Raw genomic sequence first — 27,745 nt, 5'->3', positions numbered from 1 at the left:
TCAGTTAGTTCTAAAATATTAGTAAGTACATTTCTTCAAGGCTAAGTAAAAAGGATATTTCTACATTTTTAGAAATGTACAGAACTAATAGTAGTTCTGTTAATTGCAATGATTGTATCATGCCTGTGCTTTAATGGATAACTAAAGTTGGAGCACAAGACATCCAAATTTATTTATTTATTTAAAGGCTTTAAATATAATCATGGCAGATGATATTTAAGGTGGACAAATGCAAGGTATTGCATATAGGGAAAAACAACCCTTGCTGTAATTACACGATGTTAGGTTCTATATTAGGAGCTACCACCCAAGAAAAAGATCTAGGCATCATAGTGGATAATACTTTAAAATCATCGGCTCAGTGTGCTGCAGCAGTCAAAAAAGCAAACAGAATGTTAGGAATTATTAGGAAGGGAATGGTTAATAAAACGGAAAATGTCATAATGCCTCTATATCGCTCCATGGTGAGACCACACCTTGAATACTGTGTACAATTCTGGTCGCCACATCTCAAAAAAGATATAGTTGCGATGGAGAAGGTACAGAGAAGGGCAACCAAAATGATAAAGGGGATGGAACAGCTCCCCTATGAGGAAAGGCTGAAGAGGTTAGGGCTGTTCAGCTTGGAGAAGAGACGGCTGAAGGGGGATATGATAGAGGTCTTTAAGATCATGAGAGGTCTTGAACGAGTAGATGTGACTTGGTTATTTACACTTTCGAATAATAGAAGGACTAGGGGGCATTCTATGAAGTTAGCAAGTAACACATTTAAGACTAATCAGAGAAAATTCTTTTTCACTCAACGCACAATAAAGCTGTGGAATTTGTTGCCAGAGGATGTGGTTAGTGCAGTTCAAAAAAGGTTTGGATAAGTTCTTGGAGGAGAAGTCCATTAAAGGCTATTAATCAAGTTTACTAAGGGAATAGCCACTGCTATTAAATGCATCAGTAGCATGGGATCTTCTTAGTGTTTTGGTATTTGCCAGGTTCTTGTGGCCTGGTTTGGCCTCTGTTGGAAACAGGATGCTGGGCTTGATGGACCCTTGGTCTGACCCAGCATGGCAATTTCTTATGTTCTTAAGACCTATTCACTCAATAAACTACATTGGTTTACTTAAACAAAGAGTTGGTACTATACAGCCAGTGATCCTTGACCCAATTGGGACTTCCATAGTGATTATGCAAGAGATATATCTACATGCACTGCCTCCACGGTATGCAAATAAATCTCATGCATATGTACTGGTCATATCATGAAAACCAGACTGGTCAGGAGATCCCATAGACAGAGTTGAGGGCCATTAAAAAAAAAGCAGAAATATATAGGCCTCAGGACTGTGATGTTCCTAAGTTATATAAATGGTTGAATATTTAGCGATATTTGGTCTGTGGCATTCTTTTCAAGCTGGAGCATGGAATCATTACTGCTATCTATGGTAAATGTAATTTGGAAGGCTTTGATGTGGGCCAAGAATACTCATTGGTTCTCATCAACATTTTAGCAGCCTTCAATACTACTGACCATAGAATATTAATACAATGCCTGAAAGTACTAGACATTGCTGGAATTGTACTAAAACGGTTTATATCTTTTACAGTTGTGCTCATAAGTTTACATGCCCCTGGCAGAATTTGTAAGATGTGTAGCATTATAAGAAAACACGAGTGATCAGACAAAACATGTCTATTATTTTTAATGTGTTTCAAATTAAACTATTATGCATCACAAAAAAAAGCACAATCATTAAACAAACCATAGCAATAAGGGAAATAATAAAATGGTCCTGTTCAAAAGTTTGCACACCCTTAGTTCTTAATGACAGCTTGCAGTCTTTTGTGCTAGTTGTGAATGAGGCCCTTTATTTTCTCATGTGGTAAATTTGCCCATTCTTCTTGGCAAAAAAAACCCTGATCCTGTAAATTCTTTGGCTGTTTAGCATGAACTGCATGTTTGAGTTCTCCACAAAGTAGCTCTATGATGTTGAGGTCAGGAGACCGTGATGGCCACTCCAGAACCTTCACTTTCTTCTGCTGCATCCACTGCAGGGTCAATTTGGCCTTAGGTTTCAGATCACTGTCATGTTAGAAAGTCCAAGCATGTCCCTTGTGCAGCGTCCTTGCTGATGAATGCAAATTCTCCTCCAATATTTTCTGATAAGATGCTGCATTCATCTAGTCATCAATTTTGACTAAATTCCTGTGCCGACTATAGCTCACCCGCCCCCCCAAAACAGCAGAGATCCACCTCCATGCTTCATGATAGGGATAGTGTGCTTCTCTTCATAGCATTTATAGTTGTGACCTTAAAGTTCAATTTAGGTGTCATCACTCCAAATTATTTTGTTCCAGATGTTTTGAGGCTTCTCTAGGTTTGGCATATTGTAAGCAGGCTGTTTTGTGGTGTTGGTGCAGCAATGGCTTTTTTCTGGCAACTCTACCATGCAACCCAAGTATCTTCTTATTATGCATGCTGAAACACCTATACCACTTTGTTTCAGAGAAGCCTGTATTTCAGAAGAATCTTCTTGTGGGTTTTTCTTTGTATCTTGACAAATTTTCCTGCCAGAAAAGGATGTTGGGGAGGTACCCGTACTGGAGAAGGTTTTCATGAGTAATGATTCAGATGTACTGAACCAAATCACGGTGAAACTAGAAGATGTGGTAGACCTGATTGACAAACTTAAGAGTGAACCTAGAAGATGTGGTAGACTTGATTGACAAACTTAAGAGTAGTAAATCACCTGGACCGGATGGTATTCACCCCAGAGTTCTGAAGGAACTAAAAAATGAAATTTCAGACCTATTAGTAAAAATTTGTAACCTGTCATTAAAATCATCCATTGTACCTGAAGACTGGAGGATAGCTAATGTAACCCCCATATTTTTATTTTTTTTTAATTATTTATTTATTGAATTTTTCATTTACATAGACAATATAACATTATCAATGAACCAGACAAATCAGAGTATTTCCTATCGCACAAAAGCTCTAACAAATAAAGCAACAAATTCCACTAAATCAAAAAACAATTGCGAAATAAGAAATTCTATATCCTGACTGACTTGTAAAAGGCAATGTGATACCTAACCGGATTCTAATTGAGCACATTATATATAATAGTAGCATCAGGAAAAATAGCGAACTTTTATTTTGCTTCTCCAGATTTTGGGAGGGAGTCTGCAACCACAGGGACCCTTGCATTGATGAAAGATCTCAGTTGAATTGGTTCAAAAAATATGAACCTATTGTTGTTCAATTTAACGATACATTTGCTTGGATACCTAACTACAAACTCTGCACCAAGATCTCTTACTTCTTGGTGCATTGTAAGGAATTTTTTCCTGCGAGTCTGAGTTTCTCTGGCAATATCGGGATATACCCATATTTTCTCGCATAGAAACATTTTCTATCTGTTACGTAAAAAATGTTTAAGAAATGAATCTCTGTCTGATGGAAATAAAAAAGTGACTAGTAATGTTCCTCTAAATTCTGAGTCTCCAATGACTGTTCCAAATAACCCCCATATTTAAAAAGGGCTCCAGGGGCGATCCGGGAAACTACAGACCAGTTAGCCTGACTTCAGTGCCAGGAAAAATAGTGAAAAGTATTCTAAACATCAAAATCACAGAACATATAGAAAGACATGGTTTAATGGAACAAAATCAGCATGGCTTTACCCAAGGCAAGTCTTCCCTCACAAATCTGCTTCACTTTTTTGAAGGAGTTAATAAACATGTGGATAAAGGTGAACCTGTAGATGTAGTGTACTTGGATTTTCAGAAGGCATTTGACAAAGTTCCTCATGAGAGGCTTCTAGGAAAAATAAAAAGTCATGGGATAGGTGGTGATGTCTTTTCGTGGATTACAAACTGGCTAAAAGACAGGAAACAGAGAGTAGGATTAAATGGACAATTTTCTCAGTGGAAGGGAGTGGGCAGTGGAGTGCCTCAGGGATCTGTATTGGGACCCTTACTTTTCAATATATTTATAAATGATCTGGAAAGAAATATGACGAGTGAATTTGCAGATGATACAAAATTGTTCAGAGTAGTTAAATGACAAGCAGATTGTGATAAATTGCAGGAAGGCCTTGTGAGGCTGGAAAATTGGGCATCGAAATGGCAGATGAAATTTAATGTGGACAAGTGCAATGTTAGGTTCCATATTAGGTTCTACTACCCAAGAAAGAGATCTAGGCGTCATAGTGGATAACACATTGAAATCGTCGGTTCAGTGTGCTGCGGAGGTCAAAAAGCAAACAGAATGTTAGGAATTATTAGAAAGGGAATGGTGAATAAAACGGAAAATATTATAATGCCTTTGTTTCGCTCCATGGTGAGACCGCACCTTGAATACTGTGTACAATTCTGGTCGCCGCATCTCAAAAAAGATATAATTGCAATGGACAAGGTAAAGAGAAGGGCGACCAAAATGATAAAGGGAATGGAACAGCTCCCCTATGAGGAAAGACTAAAGAGGTTAGGACTTTTCAGCTTGGAGAAGAGAAGGCTGAGGGGAGATATGATAGAGGTGTTTAAAATCATGAGAGATCTAGAACGGGTAGATGTGAATCGTTTATTTACTCTTTCGGATAATAAAAAGACTAGGGAGCACTCCATAAAGTTAGCATGTGGCACATTTCAAACTACTCTGAGAAAGTTCTTTTTCACTCAACGCACAATTAAACTCTGGAATTTGTTGCCAGAAGATGTGGTTAGTGCAGTTAGTATAGCTGTGTTTAAAAAAAGGATTAGATAAGTTCTTGGAGGAGAAGTCCATTACCTGCTATTAATTAAGTTGACTTAGATAATAACCACCGCTATTACTAGCAACGGTAACATGGAATTGACTTAGTTTTGGGTACTTGCCAGGTTCTTATGGCCTGGATTGGCCACTGTTGGAAACAGGATGCTGTGCTTGATGGACCCTTGGTCTGACCCAGTATGGAATGTTTTTATGTTCTTAAATCTTTTTTGGTCTACCTTGGTATTAACAGAACCCAAATTTTTCACTTTTTGATCAGAGTTTTAATAGTACCGACTTACGTACGTCACTTTGGCAGGTTGTAAAATAGTAAATTACGTGCAAAACTGTTAGTGCCTCTGCGGAACACACCTGGCCCACCCCTTTTTTTACATGTGCAAGTTTACATGTGATCTCCCAATATATGTGTATATGTTGCAGTTTTTTAAACTGTGTCTACTCGCATATATGCTATTTTATGCATGCACATGTTATATTTACACAAACTTCTTTGGAAAATTCACTTCAAAATGTTTTAAAGAAAGCACTAAAAACATGGCTCTTCCAACAGACATAGGAGGTATTCTGCAGTTCTCTATTGAATTAGAAGAGTGGTTAAGGGTAGTTATAATATTATTAGAGTAGGCAAATTTTATTTGCATGTTCTTGTTTTTTGCTTTTGTTTTTAGTTTGTGTGTATAAATTTATAAACTGCAGGAGTGTGTGCTAAATAAATGGTTTAAAATAAATATTTGGGGTGGCTCAGGGGATATTCGGTTCTATTCCCTGGAGATTTACTCCTGTGCATTCTGAATTCCGTAAAATAAACACTACAATAAAAATATTTGTTACAGCATGAGCCTTTGGGCTATGGTGTGGTTGGTACTACCCAGCACGAGGCCCAGGCTGGGTCCACGTCGACAGCAGACATACCCACTTCTAGACTGGGACTAAAAAAATGCTTCACCAGTACCAGCCTCGTTCCCCCACAGGTTGAACTTTTGCATTCTGAGGCCAGCAGGATTTAGGCAGTGTCATTATTCTGGTAAGGGTCGAGGCAAGCAGCGATCAGGCAGAGTCCATGTCTAGGCAAGGGTTGCGGCAGGTGGCAAGCAGGTAGAGTCTGCGTCCAGGCAAGGGTCGAGAATGAAGGCAGGAGCAAGAAGCAACAAAAACCTGCACACTGCAGGAGGATCTGTTGCTGAGGCATCGGCTAGGATCAGCTGGGGTGTTTAAACAGCTGGCATAGTGACATCATCTCATGGCACCACAAGAGGCTTTACTACTGTGGAGCCTATTTTGGCAGGATGGGCATGTATGCATGCGCCTATGGGAGGCTTGGCAGCTGGTTGTGATGGCGTTGTGCAGGGAAGCATCGGTAGTGTTCCAGGGTAAGTTAGGCCGCCTGTGGCAGCCAAGCGTTTCAATCTCTCTACAATGTTCATGTGTGGACATACAGTAATTGGACATGTAATGTAATAATTCACAGATGTAGTGTTGCCACACAAGAAAATAAGGAATCAAGTTTCCTATCCCATTGGGCCAACTGAAGATGGAATGTCAAAGCGGTGGAAAACTCACATTTTGAATGGGAGGGAAGGTATCTGCTTTTACTGTGAATGACTCCTGCAGAAGAACAGCATGAAGAGAAGTCTTGAAGGAAGCTTCCCTCCCCACCCTTAACCCTTAAGGAAATACAGTTCTCCAGGAAATTGTCTAGGAAAGGAAGATTAAAGAGGGTGATAATGAGGTTAAAAACATTTGCAATAATGTATCATGATTGTGTTCTGGAAAGATCTGACCATACTTTATGTACCACCAAAAGTAGGGATTGCTGTTGTATGAAGCAGGGAAAGGAGGCCAGACAGGCAAGACTAAAATGAAGAGAGATTAGTGCCAAGTCAATCTGGTGCTATTGTTGGTTTTTTCCATATAATATTTCAAAATGCTCTGTCAATACAAAATGACGGAATGGGCAGTTGTAACACCAAAACTTCCCAAAGTGTCTGTTATAGACTGAAATCAATTGGAAGTTGTGCCTTCAAATGCCTTATCCAATCAAGCAAACGTAACCCAATACATTATGCGCTAAATTTTCAAACTCTTAGACATGCAATGTAAGGAGTTGCGTGTATACATCAACTGGATGTACACACTGTGGATTTTCAGCAGCCTTAAAATGTGTGCAAAATCTCATCAGACACAAAACTTTACATGCATTGAAGTTCTCAGGGCATTTCAGAGAATGTATTTATTTAAAATCTTTTCTATACCGTCATTAAGTTATATACCAACACAACGGTTTACAGCGAGGCATATAAATTAATGTTGATAAATGTATAGGGTTTTATATTCCAAACAAGTGCCATTAAGGTCCGGTTACATAATTTCATAATACATACTGTTTGATGAATGTGAAAAAATCTTGTCCTTTTATCCATTTTTTATTTACAAGTATAATTCTTATGAACTGTATATTTTCATTTATGTTAGTAGAGAAATAAAATAAAAATCCGCACTTATTAAGATAAGTGCTGTGTGCTGATGTTCTACTGCCTGCTCCATTTTACTTTCTATTCTCCGTTCTCTTTAAAGAAAGCTTGTTTAAAAAGCCAGGTTTTTAAACTTTTTTTTTTTTTAAAAGGTTTGAGGTCTCTTTGTAATCTAATCTCTAGTGGCATGGTGTTCCATAGTATAGGTCCAGCTAAGGATAATGCCCGTTCTCTCACTTATGAATTATCTGTAAATCATTTTTTTAAATGATATATGCATAAACGGATGCCATTTACATTTGTAACTGAAACAGGTAACATTACACATGTATCTGTCAGCCACATATCAACCCAATTGTCAAAGTGAACAGGGGTGTTTACCTTGTATTTAAAAAAATCAAAGGGGTTTTTTGTGCATGTTTAAGTATACACATGAAAATATACAGTTATGCACACCACTGAAAATTTAGGTTTGTATTTAAAACTTTCTAAAATCTGAGACATTTAATATAATTTCACACAAACAGCCACTAAAGAACTAAATCACCTGTACTAACAAATGACACATGAGGCACTGCAGGGAGAAGGGGAATATATCATTAACCAAATGGCAGCATTAGTCCGTTCTGTCAGTGACTCAAATACCACAGAAGCCATACTTAAAGAGCGTTTATTTTAGACGGGATCTCAAGCGCACCAATTTCAGGTGGTATTCTGAGGCTGGGAATAGTACAATTAACACTTAGGACTTGCCAACCACAACGACAAAGTTTGCCTCAGCTGAATTCAAAGGACTATGGGGCACTGCTGTACCAACACCACTTGCACCATGAGAACTCCCAGACAAAGCAAAGTAAAAATCTAAATGTTTTTGAATTTAATCATAAAAATATACTAACATTTGTAATCAAGGAGTCTCTCTGTTTTGGATTTATAAAGGATAATCTTAACCTACACTGGAAAACGGAAAATCTAGAAAATGCAGTAAATGTTAAAAATCTTTACCTAACATTCCTTCTGCTCAACATGTATCTGTTTTGGGGCTCTTTAGTGCTATTTGATTGATGTGCTTTTCGTATCTAAAGAATTTATTCTACCTATTGCAAAGGGATATTATTTTCCTATGCCAACGTTGGGGCCCATATCCCAAGCTCAAAGGTCTATGACTACAGAAGGCTGTCGGTATTATATAGCAAAGTTCAGGAAGGCTCTTTGGCCTACTCACAATACAGGCCTAACCAGGCCTGAGCTGTTGCTTCTGAGAAATATTGCACAATCAAGAAGCTCGGATCCTCAGATGTCAGAATATAGAAATGCAATTTCCTGCCTTGGGAAGAAGTAATGACTCATTTGCTAAAACATCCTGATACTTCACGGGAGTATAATTTGGTCACATATACATGCTCGAAGATGTCTTGGATGTAAAAATTGGAAGTCTTCACATCAAAAAACACTATACAAGGCAGACCAAGAGAACAAAGAGGCAAATGTTGACATGAATTATAGGCCTTTGTCTATTTAAGGATAGCTAATTGATGAAAGAATAGGACCACCTCAACAGATTACCAGAGACATTCATTTTCTCACATAGAGGATAACCCTCCTCTCTCAATCTCTCTGTTGACTTTTTATTCATATACAGCTCCTTTGCAACATACAAACCTATAAAAAGCTTATTTCTCTGACAAAATATTCTTTACTGTAAGAACATCTGCCCGTGTCTATTTGTCTTATTCTACTACACCCACTGCCTTACTGAAAAATGAACCCAGGACAACTGAGTTCTTCAGAAACCCCTGCCTCATACATGAGCCAATGGCAGAATAAGAACCTCCAATTGATCCAGAATTAGAACTCATTATTCAATATTATTACAAAGGGCTTTTAGGTTTACATTAGATTTGGAATCTGGTGAAGAAAAGATCTCGGGGGGAAAAGCCATGTTATTGGTGACTGTCATTCTCAAGCCTGATAGAATTTGGATCCAACTTATTTCTGGGCCTTGTACAGTCGGTGGGAAGGGGGGCTGTTGAAGAAGTTATACTATGCTAATCTTATGATGTAGAAATTGCACATTAGCCTTTCCAGGCCCGCCCCCCCCCCCACCCATGTCACTAACTTTCTTTTAACTATGTGGTCATGAGGAAGTTAACACACTTTGATGCAGAGGGGGATAGGAGCTTAGAAACTCATTTAATAATTAGCATACACGTAATTTGTTTTTGATCCACATGGTAGCAGCAAATCTTCTGCTGTATTACCAACTTATACAGTCACCCTACATCCATGCTTCCAAGCAATTATTCAGTACTATATATATTGAAGGAAAGAAGATCAAAAGTATCAAGAGATACAAAGACCAGGAAAATATGACAGAAAGACACAGGAATGGTCTAATAAGTGGCAATCTTCACCTTAATATGCTACCCATATCTATGACACCTATCAATTTCAGAAGGAAGCGCTCGATGGTACAATGCTAGTGTTAAAAATAGTACTAGCAGTGTACATGAAAGATTGAAACCCTGATTTAAGGAAGAAGCCTATTATTATCAAGATATGTGCAAAATACTCATTAGAAGATAGTAACCTGGAACAATTAAGAAAAGCTACTCTGGGTGTGGAGTAGATGTAAAAGTCTTGTACCTGCTAACATGGAAGCTGGATTTATTCCCAAAATAAAGGCCAGGAGTTGTGACTTTTTAGTGTTGTTCCTTGTTATTCTATATCACTCTCCTCCCACGCAGGTTTTCGAGAGACCACCAGCCTCTTCACTCTCCCTCGCAAATAGTGCTGCATGTTATTTGGAACTACGATAACAGCCAGCTGGCTGCTGAGAGGCTATGCTCAACCTCACGCAAAACACAATGCCTGTCCTTTGAGTGCTGGTTTACCTTCGTTCCTCATGCAAAACTTGGTCCTCAAAGGCTGCATACCTGCCTGATTTTCATGACAGCAAAAATATGTATAATCAATCACAAATTAAAGGCACCGTATTTAACCTCATCTTGTAAAAAATATTCATTATGAATACCTGAAAAACAGAACTGTTAACAGCCTTTGAGGACTGGAATTTGGCACCTCGTGCTTTAAACTATTTCATCCCTTAAAGGTCAGCCATCTGTCTCTATATAATACAATACCATGATTTCAAGCATTTTGCAAATTAATTAAAAATATAAAAATATTACCACCTGGTTACAGTTCTTATAACAGCACAGCAACACCTGATTTCCCATATCATATCGTATGGTACTATACTTCTGGCTCTATGGAAAGGTATCCCTAATTACAGAGATTTCACATATGTGGAACAGTTGTAATGATGCATAATTTGAATCATTCAGTAGCATGAATACTTTGGTGTCCTACACTAATAGGTGGCCTTGTGTACAAATGCATTGCATTGGAATAGCTCAACTTTAGGACCTATGCTTTTTCTGACATACCTTTGTGGATAAACAACAGCTGGCCCTCATTTATGTGGGCCTGGGTGAAATTGAGGATGCTTTTGTTCGGAGAAGATTTAAGAGCCAAAAAGCCATTGCTCGGGGGCGTAATTGAAAACACCAGTTCTCCAGGTGTAGAGTCTTTGTCTTCTGCATGGAGGTCAACCGCTGTCACTTCAGTGACGGAAGATACCCAAACCTTAAAGAAAGAAGGGGACATAGAGCAGTCCTTCACAGTTTATCTGATATACATTTTATCTCGATTTAAAAAGGCCGCTCAGAGAAATTCAGAACAGTTACATCATCGTAAATCAGCACACACTAATAATTTTAAATCTCAGGCAATAAACAAAAGTGCTCATGCTTGAATTTACCAAACTGCACCTTTCCTTTATTTAGAATTATAAATTTACCAATGTAAAACTTTTATATTTACATACATACTGGGAGAAAAGCATGAGGCTGTGGCATCTAGGCTCCTACTGAGCGCTATCCTGACTGGATCTAATGCATACACAAAAGATACCCACTTACTAAGTTCTGCAGAAGTGAACAAAAAACTATTACAGACTGTCCAATCTGTAAAAAAAAAAAACAAAAAACAAAAAACACCGATGCGCTTGAGTCAAATATTTGTCCTGACAATATCCACTGAATGGTCTCTGAGGCTTACCTGGCGAAGGTCATCAGTGTTTCCCACATATGCCAGGATGTGATAAATGGTCTGTACATTACTACAGTTACTATAAGCTGACCTAGAGGCAGAGGATTACACTGATAGGTGGACGTCTCAGTTATTATATTCTGTCCTACAAGACCAGCAGAATGCAAGACAGTTGCAAAGAGAAAATATTCGTGCTCGTGTACCTGGTCACATTGCAGAAGAGCAAGATTGCAAAAAAAAAAAAAAAAAAGGCACCAATTCTAACCCTTAGAGCATGATTGAGTAGGACATGGAGGAAGGTTTCCTAAACCTGAGGGGGGACACTGAAGAATCTAGGACAGTGGTACAAGGCAGAATGTTTACCAATCACATAGTTCTGGAAAGGGGAGCTACCAGTGAGGTGATCAAATCTGCAGATGAAACAGTTATTCAGAGTAGTTAAATCACAAGCAGATTGTGCTAAATTGCAGGAGGACAGTGCAAGACTGGAAGACCGGGCATCCAAATGGCAGAAGAAATTTAACGTGGATAAATGCAAAGTGATGCACACAGGGAAAGTAACGAAGAATGCCATAGGATGTCTGTATCACTCCATGGTGAGATTGAACCTAGAGTACTGTATGCAATTCTGGTCACCGCATATAAAAAATATATTCTTGCATTGCAAAAGGATCAGAGAAGGGCGACCAAAATGATAAAGGGGATGGAATGGCTTCCCTATTAGAAAAGGCTAAAGAGGTTAGGGCTGTTCAGCTTGGAGAAAAGATGTCAGGGGGGGATATAACAGAGGTCTATAAAATCATGAGAGGACAAGTACAGGGAAATGTGACTCAGTTATTACTCTTTCAGATAATACAAGGATTGGGGGCACTTCATGGAATTAGCAAGTAGAACATTTAAAACAAATGGGAGAAAATTCTTTTTCAGTTACCGCAGAATTAAGCTCTGGAATTCATTGCCAGAGGATGTGGTTAAGGCAATTTGCATAGCTGGGCTTAAAAAAGGTTTGGACAAGTTCCTAGAGAAATCCATAAACTATTAATCAAATTGTCTTAGAGAATGGCTTTAGTAGCACGGGATTTATTTACCTTTTGGGTTTTTGCCAGATACTTGTATCCTGGATTGGCTACTGTTGTAAACAGGATTCTGGGTTTGATGGCCCCTCGGTCTCACCCAATATGGCAACTTCTTATGTTATTTTCCTGCCTTCTTAGGGTTCAGAAGGAAAAGCCAATAGTAAAGAATACAAGCAGCTTGGCACAGAGGACATCAGCTTGTTCACTCCTCTTTTACATACACATCCTCTGCTTATCCCAGTGAGGCTTCCAGCTCCTTGTGTGCACTCTTTCATAGTGATGCTCCTCCTCTTCTCCCTTAATACCAATGACCCTCCATCTCCTTCCCTGTTCACCCTTTCCAGGTATTAATGCTCCTCTTTCTCTACCCTCCCCCTCTTACAGGTGCCAATGCTCCTTCTCCTCTGCATGATGAGTGTTACACATTTTTAGGGTCCTGAAGGTGGAAGTGTAGGGGTGCGTTACTGGTGAGATGGAGCAAAGAGAGTGGAAAAGTTCACAGGGAAGGGTGGTCAAGGAAGGAGGAGGAGCATCAGTATTAAGAGGTGGGGAAACATGAGGCACATCAACAGGAGCTGGGGGGGGTCACAATTTATTTTAATACTGGGATTCAGCTCACGCCTTTTTATTGGTAGTTCAAGGTGAATTGCATTCAGGTACAGTAGGTATTTTGCATGATCAAGAGATAAATTATAGGAGAGGAGGAGGTTTGATGGTGAACATAATAGCTTGCAAGGAGGAGAAGAGGCAAAGAGGGAAAAATGAGGAGCATCACATGCTTGGGTGAGTGGGAACGGGAATACAAAGTGGGAGCATCATCACTGTAGGGGACAGGCTAGTCCAGTTTATCCAAATAAATGTCAGTGAAAAAGTGCCCTCGGTATTACTGTGCTCTGACATTGGAAGGCTTCTTACAATCATATTTTTTTTTGTTTGTTTTTTAAACTGATGAGGGTAGGATTTCTTCTCATCTCTACTATAACAAAGCACCATGTTGCTACAAACTAATTGTATACAGGAGATGGTTTTATTGCACACTCTTTATGTCTTCTGTTTCAAAACACAGAAGATGTAGACAGATAAGGATCACTTAGTTCCCTCTGTCTGCCCATACGGTGCTACCACAATATAATTTTTGTATTATAATGTTTCTGATGAGCTACTGTACAGTAACAAGAGATGACTAAATTCCGTGTCTCTTCCTTTTGGGGCCTGTATTATGCTAACTCCTTCTTAAAGAAAGTTTTCTGCCTTTGTTTAGATTCTCAGAAGGCTAACTGACACAGTTAAGGAACTATTATTTAAGGCTTTAGCATCATGGTCTTTGTTTTGTTATATATTTTATTATGTTATTGTTACTATTCTTGCATTTTAATAAGGATTTTATTGTCTTATGTCTATGCTATGATTTTGTGTTTTGTTTTATGTTTTAGGAAATGTATTACATTGATGCCCTCCCTATGACTTGCCCAAGATAACAAGTACCAGTGGTAGAAATAGTATTTGAACCCGAAGGCTCGTCTACATATCCTACCCCGCAGCCCCTGGGAGATGACTCCAGAAGTCACCACAAGCAAATCCAGGCTTCAAATTGCACAGGCCCAACTTCCAGAGGCCCCATACCCCTTGCAGCAGCAGAAGACCAGAAGGTTCAGCTGCATATCCTACAATAAATCTACTACAGATTTTAAACAGAAGGAATTTAATTCAAAATGAAAATTAATAAGGTGGGTAATTAGTATCTTGATTAATTGTAGTGTTTTAATGGTCACTGTCAGACAAATATTAAATAAATCAATAGACAAAGTACTTTAGATGACCTTAACATTTCTAAGGCAGTAGGGATATAAACTCGATAAATCAACTAAATTAAGATGCAGAAAGTAATCCAGCTGCAAGAGGGTGGCTTTTTTAGTGTTTTGCACCGAGTGCCACATGTATGATTATCTCCTAGTAGGCAAGAGAATGTATGTATGTGTACACTAGGTGCAAACACTAGGTGCAAACAGCTCCTTGCCTTCAGAGAAAGATTCCAATTTCTGGAGACTAGTGTCAGACCTGGAAGAGCTAAGGGAGACAGACAGGTATATAGAGGACATAGTAAAGAAGTCCCACCTCCAATCTGGCAGCTCCTGTGCTGCCTTGGAGGAGGAAGGTCTTCTCCAAGAACTTATCAAAACCTTTTTTGAACCCAGCTATACTAACTACACTAACCACACCCTCTGGCAACAAATTCCAGAGTTTAATTGTGCGTTGAGTAAAAAAGAACTTTCTCCGATTAGTTTTAAATGTGCCCCATGCTAACTTCATGGAGTGCCCCCTAGTCTTTCTACTATCCGAAAGAATAAATAACCGATTCACATCTACCCGTTCTAGACCTCTCATGATTTTAAACACCTCTATCATATCCCCCCTCAGTCGTCTCTTCTCCAAGCTGAAAAGTCCTAACCTCTTTAGTCTTTCCTCATAGGGGAGTTGTTCCATTCCTCTTATCATTTTGGTAGCCCTTCTCTTCGCAATTATATCTTTTTTTTAGATGCGGCGACCAGAATTGTACACAGTATTCAAGGTGCGGTCTCACCATGGAGCGATACAGAGGCATTATGACATTTTCCGTTTTATTCACCATTCCCTTTCTAATCATTCCCAACATTCTGTTTGCTTTTTTGACTGCCGCAACACACTGTACCGACGATTTCAATGTGTTATCCACTATGACACCTAGATCTCTTTCTTGGGTTGTAGCACCTAATATGGAACCCAACATTGTGTAATTATAGCATGGGTTATTTTTCCCTATATGCATCACCTTGCACTTATCCACATTAAATTTCATCTGCCATTTGGATGCCCAATTTTCCAGTCTCACAAGGTCTTCCTGCAATTTATCACAATCTGCTTGTGATTTAACTACTCTGAACAATTCTGTGTCATCTGCAAATTTGATTATCTTACTCGTCGTATTTCTTTCCAGATCATTTATAAATATATTGAAAAGTAAGGGTCCCAATACAGATCCCTGAGGCACTCCACTGTCCACTCCTTCCACTGAGAAAATTGCCCATTTAATCCTACTCTCTGTTTCCTGTCTTTTAGTCAGTTTGCATTCCACGAAAGGACATCGCCACCTATCCCATGACTTTTTACTTTTCCTAGAAGCCTCTCATGAGGAACTTTGTCAAACGCCTTCTGAAAATCCGGTTCACCTTTATCCACATGTTTATTAACTCCTTCAAAAAAGTGAAGCAGATTTGTGAGGCAAGACTTGCCCTGGGTAAAGCCATGCTGACTTTGTTCCATTAAACCATGTCTTTCTATATGTTCTGTGATTTTGATGTTTAGAACACTTTCCACTATTTTTCCTGGCACTGAAGTCAGGCTAACCGGTCTGTAGTTTCCCGGATCGCCCCTGGAGCCCTTTTTAAATATTGGGGTTACATTTGCTATCCTCCAGTCTTCAGGTACAATGGATGATTTTAATGATAAGTTACAAATTTTTACTAAAAGGTCTGAAATTTCATTTTTTAGTTCCTTCAGAACTCTGGGGTGTATTCCATCCGGTCCAGGTGATTTACTACTCTTCAGTTTGTCAATCAGGCCTACCACATCTTCTAGGTTCACCATGATTTGATTCAGTCCATCTGAATCATTGCCCATGAAAACCTTCTCCATTACGGGTACCTCCTCAACATCCTCTTCAGTAAACACCGAAGCAAAGAAATCATTTAATCTTTCCGCGATGGCCTTATCTTCTCTAAGTGCCCCTTTAACCCCTCGATCATCTAACGGTCCAACTGACTCCCTCACAGGCTTTCTGCTTCGGATATATTTAAAACAATTTTTACTGTGAGTTTTTGCCTCTACAGCCAACTTCTTTTCAAATTCTCTCTTAGCCTGTCTTATCAATGTCTTACATTTAACTTGCCAATGTTTATGCTTTATCCTATTTTCTTCTGTTGGATCCTTCTTCCAATTTTTGAATGAAGATCTTTTGGCTAAAATAGCTTCTTTCACCTCCCCTTTTAACCATGCCGGTAATCGTTTTGCCTTCTTTCCACCTTTCTTAATGTGTGGAATACATCTGGACTGTGCTTCTAGAATGGTATTTTTTTAACAATGACCACGCCTCTTGGACATTTTTTATTTTTGTAGCTGCTCCTTTCAGTTTTTTTCTAACAATTTTTCTCATTTTATCAAAGTTTCCCTTTTGAAAGTTTAGCACAAGAGCCTTGGATTTGCACACCGTTCCTTTTCCAGTCATTAAATCAAATTTGATCATATTATGATCACTATTGCCAAGCGGCCCCACCACAGTTACCTCTCTCACCAAGTCCTGTGCTCCACTGAGAATTAGATCTAAAAATGCTCCCTCTCTCGTCGGTTTCTGAACCAATTGCTCCATAAAGCTATCATTTATTCCATCCAGGAACGTTATCTCTCTAGCGTAACCCGATGATACATTTACCCAGTCTATATTGGGGTAATTGAAGTCTCCCATTATTACTGCACTACCAATTTGGTTAGCTTCCCTAATTTCTCTTAGCATTTCACTGTCCGTCTCACCATCTTGACCAGGTGGACGGTAGTATACCCCTATCACTATAGTCTTCGCCGACACACAAGGGATTTCTACCCATAAAAATTCAATTTTGTATTTAGTCTCATGCAGGATGTTTATCCTGTTGGACTCTATGCCATCCCGGACATAAAGTGCCACACCTCCTCCCGAGTGCTCCTCACTGTCATTGCGATATAATTTGTACCCTGGTATAGCACTGTCCCATTGGTTATCCTCCTTCTACCATGTCTCTGAGATGCCAATTAAGTCTATGTCATCATTTACTGCTATACATTCTAATTCTCCCATCTTACTTCTTAGACTTCTGGCATTAGCATACAAACATTTCAAAGTTTGTTTTTTGTTTGTATTTTCATTCTGCTTTTTAATTGATAGGGATAAGTTAGAATTTTTTAGCTCAGGTGAGTTTTTAGTTACAGGCACTTGGACTACTTTTCTAATTATTGGAACCTCACTGTCGGGATGCCCTAATTCTAATGCATCATTAGTATCCTTTGAAGATACCTCTCTCCGAACCATGCGCTGCTGAGCGACTGTCGGCTTTCCCCTTTGTTCTAGTTTAAAAGCTGCTCTATCTCCTTTTTAAAGGTTAGCGCCAGCAGTCTGGTTCCACCCTGGTTAAGGTGCAGCCCATCCCTTCGGAAGATACTCCCCCTTCCCCAAAAGGTTCTCCAGTTCCTAACAAAACTGAATCCCTCTTCTTTGCACCATCGTCTCATCCACGCATTGAGACTCCGGAGCTCTGCCTGCCTCTGGGGACCTGCGCGTGGAACAGGGAGCATTTCAGAGAATGCTACCCTGGAGGTTCTGGATTTAAGCTTTCTACCTAAGAGCCCCTCCCTTCCCCTACCTAACCCGCCCCCCAGCCCTATCTAAACCCCCCCTTACCTTTGTATAATAAGTTGCGCCTTCCTGCTGTGCCGGAGGCGTAGGTCCCGCCCCGCCCCTTTCACAAAGCCCTGGGACATACGCTCGTCGCCGGGCCAATGCAAAATAGGCTCCGCGAGAGTAACCCTTTGAAAATCTGGCCCTATTTGTATAATCCATTTAGAAAATGATTTTAAACTGTTTATCTGGAAGATATATTGTATTTATTGCAGATAAGAGTAGTAACTGGTTCCAATGGCTATTAACTGGTTCCAATGGCTATTTAATCTAGCCATCTGATTTTTGAAATGCAAAATGAATGCCTTAAAAATAGGAACTTAATAGGACATGAAAAACACTGATTTTGATACTGGTGCACAGGCACACGTACCCGCAGATGCTGGCTCGCGCCAAAGGACACGGCCATTTTATTACATACGAGTGTATATGCGCGCATGGTATAAAATAGGCAGTACACACATACATGTGCGCAAAATTTTATATAGACAGGCAGATATGCATGCAAATGCCACCTCTACTGCATAAGTGGGGTGATTTTAATAGACACATGCACCGACACAAATACCAGTTTCCCCAGATTGTTCCAGTTGGCCCAGGTAAAGGATTTTCCAACTCCTTAATTAATTAGTCTCCCTTTTACCCTGTTATCCCCAACCCTTAAAACCCCACTGACTAGCCTAATTTTTTTTTCTTTAGGACTTATATGCCATACATGGCAGAAGTAAAGTTACACGGTAACTTGCACAGCATGCGCATGTAAGTATGTTTGTGCTGGTATCATTCATAATCCTGGAACGGCCCAGCCACGCCCACTCCCTACATACCAGGAACTACGTGCATACATGGGTGCCTTTTGAAATCTGCGCAGTGTGTGCTAGCCAAACATATTCACATATCTCCCGGTCTTGGTGCGCACATATCTCCCAGTTTTGGTGCACGCCGGGCTTTTAAAATTCACCTCATAGTATTATAACTTTATTTTATTATTTTAATTACATTGTAGCTCGCTTTGTGTTGGAAAGGCAAGTAATCAAACAAATAAATAAAATATTTCTACTTTAAAATCTAACATACTTTGAAAAAAGGATAATTTAATTTTTTTCCAGTATTCTTTTAAAACACTCTCTATTGCACTTGTTCAGTGAAAAAAAGGAGGAGAAAAACTGTGCACCTTCTAATGAAAAGAACATTTTTAGATCAGCTAAGCAGATGCCTACTACGTGTCATATCGCTATTCTTACAAGTTCTCTAAGAACAAAAAAAGATTACATCCTGATTTAACCTGAACATATATTGCCCCTCCCTTGGTAGGTTTACTTTTGATTTTGGAATGCTTTTGTTAAAATCTTGTTTTGGAAAAACTAAAGTGACAAAATTAAAACAAACTTTCAACATGTGTTCAATCAAGCTCTCCAAATAAGTGTCAGACCACAGTTGATTTGAAGTAGGCACATTTAAATGTATGAATATATTGCCCCCTTGTGTCCATACTGAGAAAGTCTTATCAAAGAAAAAATACTATTGAATGAGGAAAGGCTAAGCTGTCTACAATCAAGCACAGATGCTTGATTAGATTAAGCTGCTTGGTATCAGATTTCTGTCTAGTTTTCCGAGGAAGATTTAATCCAAACTGTGCTGAAATTTAAAGTTGCAGGCCAACTCACTTTTTCTCAGTTTGCTCAGATTTTAAAATGAGTTACATCAGACTTAATCTGAGTTGGTTCAGACAGCCGGCGTGCCAACTCAATAGCCACCAAGAACACCACCTTCAAAGTAAGATCCTTCAAGGTTGCCCTACGCAATGGTTCAAAAGGTGCCCGACACAAAGCCTTAAGAACCAGATTCAAATTCCAAGAGGGACAGGGCTGTCGCACTGGAGGACGCAAATGCTTCGCCCCCCGAAGGAAACGAGAGACATCAGGGTGATTCGCCAAGGACGCTCCCTGGATGTTACCGCGTAAGGAACCGAGTTCCGCCACCTGTACACGCAAGGAACACGAAAATCCCTTCGCTAAACCAGCCTGAAGAAAGTTCAAAATTTCCGGAACGGTCGCTCAGGTAGGAACAATAGCTCTGTCGAGATACCAGGCCTCAAAGACCTTCCAGACCCTTACATAAGATAGGGAAGTAGAGACTTTACGGGAGTGAAACAGCGTAGTCACCACAGCATCTGAGTACCCCCGGGACTTCAGCCGCTTCCTCTCAAAAGCCATGTCGCTAGACAGAAGCGCTCGACCTGGTCAAAACAGACAGGACCCTGATGAAGCAGATTCAGCCTGTCTGGGAAGCGCAACAGAGACGCTATCACCAGATTCACCAGATCCGCAAACCAGGGACGCCTTGGCCACTCAGGAACTATTAAAACCACCTCCATCGGATGTAACTCTATTCGGCAACTGACCCTGCCTACGAGAGGCCAAGGCGGGAACACATAAAGCAGAACATCTGCCGGCCAGGGAAGGACCAGGGCGTCCACACCCTCTGTCCCGTGTCCCTGCGACGAGCGAAGAAACGAGGAGCCTTGGCATTCTTGAACATCGCCATGAGATCCATCCCGGGAGTGCCCCACTGGGCACAAATGAACTGAAAGACATCATCCGCCAATTCCCATTCCCCGGGGTCAAGAAGGTGGCAACTGAGGAAGTCCGCCTGAACATTGTCCACCCCGGCAATGGGAGAAGCTGCTATGGAGGCCATGTTCTGTTCTGCCCATGCAATCAAGAGACGAGCTTCCAGCGCTACTGGTCGACTTCTGGTTCCGCCTTGACAGTTGATATAAGCTACCGTGGTCACACTGTCGGTAAGGACCGCCTTGCCCTTGAGAAGCTGAAAGAATGCCTATAGCACCAATCGGACTGCTCTGATCTCCAGATGATTGATGGACCAACAATCTTCCTCCGAGGACCACAGTCCCTGATCCGATTTTCTCAAACACACCACTCCCCAACCGGACAAGCTGGCATCTGTTGTGATCACCATCCAGGTCGGAACTACCAAGGGAACTCCCCACCTCAAGTTGACCGGGGATAACCACCAATCCAGGCTGGTCCGAGCATTCTCCATTAGAGGTAGAGCAAGATGGAACTATTCCGAAACTGGATTCCATTGGGACAGCAATGCTGATTGTAAAGGCCACATAAGAGTGAAAGCCCACAGAACCAATTCCAGCCTTGAAGTCATGGAGCCCAGGACCTGAAGGTAATCCCAGACCATCGGAACACGTTTGGATAACCAGGTTCGTACTTGGCCTTGGAGTTTGAGCATACATTCCTCCGTGAGGGACACCGTCCCTTGACGCATGTCCAACAAAGCTCCCAAAAATTCTAGTGACTGAGAGGGTACCAAATGGCTCTTGGCCTCGTTGACTACCCAGCTCATCGCTCTCAACAGAAGCACCCGGTGAATCGCCTCCTGGCAGAGCACTTTCGACTTCACGCGAATCAGCCAATCGTCCAGGTACGGATGTACTAACAATCCTTCCCTGCGCAACTGAGCACCTACCACCACCATAATCTTGGTGATCGTCCTGGGAGCAGTGGCTAGTCTGAATGGCAGCGCCTGAAACTGATATTGCTGCCCCAACACGGAGAACCTTAGGAACCTTTGATGATCTGCCCAGATCCCGATGTTTAAATATGCTTCGGTGAGATCTAGGGATGCAAGGAACTCCCCCGGTCAGACTGACGCAATTACTGAGCGTAATGTCTCCATACGGAACCGAGGGATCCACAGACATCTGTTGACCCTTTTCAAATCGAGGACGGGTCGGAAGGTTCCCTCTTTCTTGGGTACTACGAAGTAAATGGAGCAACGTCCTCTTCAAAGCTCCGCGGAGGGCACCGGAGGCGCAGAGGTCAAGAAGATGCTGAAAAGTCTCCTTGACCGCCCGGCGTTTTGCTGCAAGACCACAGGGTGAAACCAAGAATCGTTGGCAGGATTGGCGTGCAAAATCTAACGCATAACCATGTCTTATCACAGTGAGGACCCACTGATCAGACGTGATTTTGGCCCATTCCTCGTAAAATAGGGACAGACGACCTCCCACTAATGGAACCGAGGAATGGACCGGCACGTTCTGGGTGGAGCCAGGTCTACCGAAACGGCACCCGCAAAAGGGCAGAGAGTATGTTTGCTGCCTGCTGATATTGTGGCGAAAGGAAGAAATGGACCCCTGGGAGTTCCGAGGTCTCCGACCTCCACAAAATCTAGGTCTGGAAACAAAAGACCCTCTCAACTTCGGTCTATCTTCTGGCAACCGATGCACCTTATTCTCGCCTAAAGACTGGATCAGATCTTCCAACTCCTTGCCAAACAGCAGCTTGCCCTTAAAAGGTAAAGATCCCAGCTAAGATTTTGAGGACACATCCGCGGCCCAGTTAGGGAGCCACAATAAATGGCGTGCCGACATTGCTGACACCATGGACTTGGCCGACGTGCGGAACAGGTCATAAAAGGCATCCGCACTGTAGGCAATCACTGCCTCAAGGCGTCCCGCTTGGAGCGCTTCCTCTTCTGAAAGTGAGTCGTTGGCTAGGAGCTGTTGAACCCAACGAAGACCCGCGCGCAATGAAAAATTACTACAAATAGCCGCTCTAATGCCAAGCGCGGAAACTTCAAAGATCTTCTTGAGCTGAACTTCCAGCTTGCAATCTTGCAAATTTTTTAGGGCCGTCAGCAGGTTTGACAGCCGATGCTCAATTTTGCCGGCGTCGGTTCTCGAGCCCGCTGACAGCCAAGGGCTCGGAAACCGGTCGCCGGCAAAATTGAGCGTCCGGGTATTGATCCAACAGCCGCCGGCCTACTTCAATTTTTTTTTTATTTTTTTTAAACTTTTTTTTTTACTCTTCGGGACCTCGACTTAATATTGTCATGATATTAAGTTGGAGGGTACACAGAAAAGCAGTTTTTACTGCTTTTCTGTGCACTTTCCTGGTGACGGAAGAAATTAGCGCCTACCTTTGGGTAGGCGCTAATTTCTGAAAGTAAAATGTGCGGCTTGGCTGTACATTTTACTTTCTGAATCGCGCGCGAATACCTAATAGGGCCATCAACATGCATTCGGCGGGTTGGACGCGCGTTTTCCGCCCCTTACTGAATAAGGGGTAAGGGAAAATGCACTGTATCGGCCTGAAAGTAAGAGAAGAATGAAGAATCCGAGGACATACCCTCACCCCCAGTATCGGGGTCCGCATCAGTGGGCAAGCCAGGCCCCGCAGCTTTGTCCCCCCTCAGGGACCCTTCGCTGCAGTGACAATCGCGGTGGAGGGTCCTCCTCCGCAAGTGCTGTTTGTGCTGCAGAGGCCGCTAATAATATCGGAGGCAAGATGGCGCCCGCTCCCAGAGGCAGTGACCCAAGCGCACCTAAAATGGCGCCCGTTCCCGCGCTTCGCAGGAACGGACCGGACGCCAGGGGCTGCAGCTCCCCAAAGGCACCATCATAGTTTGGACCCTAAGTAAGACCCTGCCCCGGGTCGTGGAGGCTCCCTCTCCCCCCAGAAGGCAATCAGCACAGATCCCATCACACGACAATTACGGCCGCTCAGTACCGCAGGCTCTACACGCAGCATGCCACTACAAAAACAAAGTACTCTAATTCGGACAAAAAACACGGCGAAACTGAGCACGAAGAGCCCCCAACAGCACCAGAGAGAAGGGAGAGTAGAGCCCTGAAGAAAAATATACTTAGTTGTCTTTTATTTATTTATTTTTTTTTTTAAATACCTGACAATAAGCTTCCGGGTCCTGGATCAAACTGGGGGGAGTGAGCCGGGCTCCCCAGTTTCACCCCCAGTGATCTCCACAAGCTGGCAATCGGGGTTGTCTACCCCGTACCTCAGTTGCCTCTGAAACCAGGGAGGGATGGTCCCCTCAGGACCTCACCACTCCCTGGGAGGCTATGACCTGCAGGCAAACACTGCGGTCCTTTGCTTTCTCTCTCTTCCCTCTTTATTCCTTAACTGTACCTAACTATACTGTCTCACACAAACTAGGCCCTAGCACAGACTGGAGGTTTGGCACCTCCTCCATCTGCTGGAGACAGAAGAATACCGCCAGACTGTAGTGACACCAGCCTATATGAGGCAGAGTTTTTGTTTGGTAAACTTCTGTCTCCATCTGCGAGAGGGGGGGCCAAACCCAGGATTCTGGACTGATCCGGGTACATACAGGGAACTACGTGATATTCAAACGCAGTGTAAGCACTAAGCAGTACATCATTTCAGGTTCAGGCTCAGGCCTGCTGAACTACACTGCGAGTATACCACACATTATGTTTGACAATCAGCCGTATTAGTGTGGACCTAAAAGTCTTTGTATATTTTTGTTGTTAGGTACCTTATTGAAAAAAAAATCTTTACCCCTTTATCTGACTGATTAGTGTTTTAGTTTTGAATTTTTTCAGTCTATGTTTTTCAAAAAATGAAAAAGCAAATCTCTGAAAATCTCAAAAGGTTTCTAAGCTGGGATAAATTCAAATTTTGTACCTCTGGTTCAAAACTATAAAGCACAATGTATATGCCAATAAAAGTAATTTTTTTTTAGTTCGTTGTTTTCAAAAATTAATGAACTAAATTTCATTAAATTTCCTAGCGTGGTAATATAAGAAAAGACGTATAAAAACTAAAACTTTCATCAGGATTAATTTTGACAAGAACAAAACCAGGAGAAAATAAGTGAAAAAATGTTTTTCATCATTTTTTGGGGATTGTATTGGAATTTATTTTTGAGGCCAGAAATCTCTAACTGTCCCATTCCCTCCCATCCCGCCTTTATAACCCCCCTCAAATGATTTTTCAGGTGATCCTGATCTCTTTACCCCTCTTCCCCAGCATTTTCCCCTTCCCCCCCCCCCCCACTTTTTTGCTCTTTCAATGTCTCCCTTCTTTACAAAAATCTCCTTCCCCCTCCCCCGAGAATCCTCCCAAAAAAACCCTCCCTCCCTCCCTCCAAGAATCTGCCCCTTTCTCTGCCTCCTCCCATAATTCGCCTCTCTCTCCCCCCAAACTTTTATTCTTATTGGCTGTGGTGACTCCAGGTTGCTCCGCCCTCCATTTTTGACAGCATGCTTATGTTCCCACGCTCTGCAGTATGGCCCTACCCTGAACTTCTGAGTCTGCTCTGAGCCAGAGAGGCAGGGATCCTGCCAGAAACATAATCTGGTGGGGGGCTGATGCTCATTTGCACTTGGGTGTGTGGCTGTGAAGCAAGGCTCTAGCTAATGCTTCCGTTCCAGCCCTTTCCTGGAATTAAACCAGTGGCCCAAGCCCTCCTCCCAATGACAGCCACTCTGTCCTACTGGAGCCGAGAGGAGCTGTGCAGCCCTCAGTTGTATGTGATCTCATCTGCATGTGTCAGGAAAGGGCTGGAACAAACATCAGCCAGAGCATATCTTCACAATCACATAAAATAAGGATGAAAATCACCTTTAGAAAAATTCAGGAATTTACTGGTGAAAATCGGTTTAAACTGAAAATGAAAGTCCCTATGTACAAAAGCATTTCTATTGATTGCAGATGGGCTTAAGAGGTCTGTAGTTAGAAACTCCCACATAGACAAACAGATATCTTTGCAAAAGTGACAAAATAAAGTTGCGGTTTCCAATTGAGAACTTACCGTAAATATGTTGTTTGCAGTTATTACTGGAATTTCATCATTTATGGACACAACAGTTACAAAAACCAATTGGGGCAAACTCTGCTTCCAAAGCTCTGAATTATTGGCCAAGATCGTAAAGTTGTCATAGGGTGCCTCACTATCATCATGGATATAGTAAATTAATTCTTGCTCTACCTGGGAAAAACAATGCATCAAAATTTAAAATTGACAAACTGTTAAAATAATCTATAATCACATAGGGCCAGATCTTAAAAGATATGCGCGGGTGTAGATTTGTTCGCGCAACCCGGCGCAAAATCTATGCCCAGTTTTATAACATGCGCGCGCTACCACGCGCATGTTATAAAATCCAGGCTCGGCACGCAAGGGGGTGGACACATGTGCACCTTGCACGCGCTGAGCCCGAGGGGAGCCCCGATGGCTTTCCCCGTTCCAAGGCCGCTCCAAAATAAATAATAATTTGTTCTGTCTCTCAATCACACTATCAAGAGTAACTGAAGAATAAAATACAAAAAAGCACATTGCATCATTTGTATTACCTCTTTTGTAGTAAACTTAGTTAGGTTTACTCCTAGAAAGCGAGTGTTTTCAATACAACCATGCTTTGGTGATTCAAGTAAAATGAATTCACAACTAAGACCCATGAAATGCTTGTTAGAAATCTTCAGATAATCCTCTGTTAGTGCCTTAGAACCACCTTCCAGTACAGTAATGTTCTGAACCTCTAACGGAATCAGCTTGGGAATGATGTCCACGAATGTCTCAATTCTGCTGACCACTTGAACACCATTTGATACATCCACAATAAAACAATCTTGCAGTTGGTCAGGAATAGTCTGCACGTACTGAACATTCCCACTGTTAATGTCTTGTTGTGTAAATGTTGAAATAGACTTTTGTTCTGAATTAATGTAGCCTTCTTCTGATGCAAACTTACGGATGTATCCATACTTGGGTAGAGTCACAATGGTAAAAACGATTTCCAGTGGAGAATTGTCTTCATGCACAACCTTAAATATACACAAAATAGTTACATTACAAGCATGAAATTACATGAAGCTAAGCTGGATTGTTCACTAATAATTCTGGTAGTGGAAATGTAATTAATTGACAACCTAAATATTCAGCTTTTATTTCAAAGGAAAATCATGTTCAAATATATGATGCAATGTGTGAGGGTACATTACATTAAGCGGTTTTTAATCTTATAGCCCAGCAATTACAATTCACATACTAGACTGCCTCTCCAATTAAAACTGTTTGCTTTATGTTTATTATTCTTGGACTCTAGAAAAATATTTGAGAGCAAATGTAAGATATTATAGCCCCGGGTGAAGGATGCCAAGTGCAATTTATTGTCCCAGTGTATGCTGAGCCTTGTATTTTGAAAGCCTATTATATAGGATAAGAATTTGTCATAACAAATAACCTTTCATAAACCATCTAGAGATGATATTAAAATATATTTACACTTAAAATCAGCTTTTAACTGCATAAAACTAACCAGTTAAAAATGGTCTGTCTAACATTTGTATGCACAAAAACATTTAGCCAGACAAAAAAAGGGCTGGATCAAGGCATACCCAGGATGAGGATTTTAATTTACCCAGTTAGAATGATACTCAGCACTAAATGTGACTACCTAAGTATGGTTTCACAAACTGCTGGCCTAATTCTGACTACACATGTTTATTTACACCATCAAAAAATCCAATAGATTTGTAAGGCAAGACTTCCCTTTGCTAAACTCATATCTGCTCTTCCCTATTAAATCATGTCTATCTATACAGCCAATTATTTTGCTTTTAAGAATAGCTTCTACTATTTCGCCTAGCACTGACATCAGGCTCATGTTCTATAGTTTCCTGGATCTCCTTGGAACCAGTTTTTAAATGACAGGTTACAGATTTCTAGTAACAGGTTTGCAATTTCATGTTTGAGCCTTTCAGAATACTGTGGTGAATACTAACTAGCCCTGGTCATTTGATATTCTTGAGTTTACCAGTTTGATCTGTTACATCTTCCATATCACAGAAATCCACTTTAGTTGCTCAGAACTATCACCCTCAAAAAATGTGTTTGTTTTTTTTGATTGGCTCTGTCCTCCAAAATCCTCCTCAGTAAAGTCTGAAGAAAATAATTCATTCAGGGGTTTTTTGTCATTTCCCTGTCCTTCCTGAGCACACTTTTTACATTTTGTCATCTAGTGATCCAACTGACTCCTTCACATGCTTTTTGC

General features: G+C 41.2%; 1 protein-coding gene across 1 annotated transcript in view; it reads right to left on the bottom strand.

Moving 5' to 3' along the window:
- The window catches only part of LOC115076154 (chondroitin sulfate proteoglycan 4-like), a 99,364-nt gene that overhangs the window by 28,846 nt on the left and 42,773 nt on the right, over positions 1-27,745 (bottom strand). The window contains exons 4-6 of the mRNA XM_029577294.1: positions 26,046-26,516; positions 25,504-25,680; positions 10,686-10,884 (exon numbers count right to left, since the gene is read on the bottom strand). Coding sequence (XP_029433154.1) covers positions 10,686-10,884; positions 25,504-25,680; positions 26,046-26,516 — 847 coding nt within the window. The remainder of the gene's footprint in view (positions 1-10,685; positions 10,885-25,503; positions 25,681-26,045; positions 26,517-27,745) is intronic.

This window comes from Rhinatrema bivittatum, chromosome 1, assembly GCF_901001135.1.
Source record: "Rhinatrema bivittatum chromosome 1, aRhiBiv1.1, whole genome shotgun sequence".
Taxonomy (NCBI): Eukaryota; Metazoa; Chordata; class Amphibia; order Gymnophiona; family Rhinatrematidae; genus Rhinatrema; species Rhinatrema bivittatum.
This window is presented reverse-complemented; position numbering and strand designations above follow the sequence as displayed.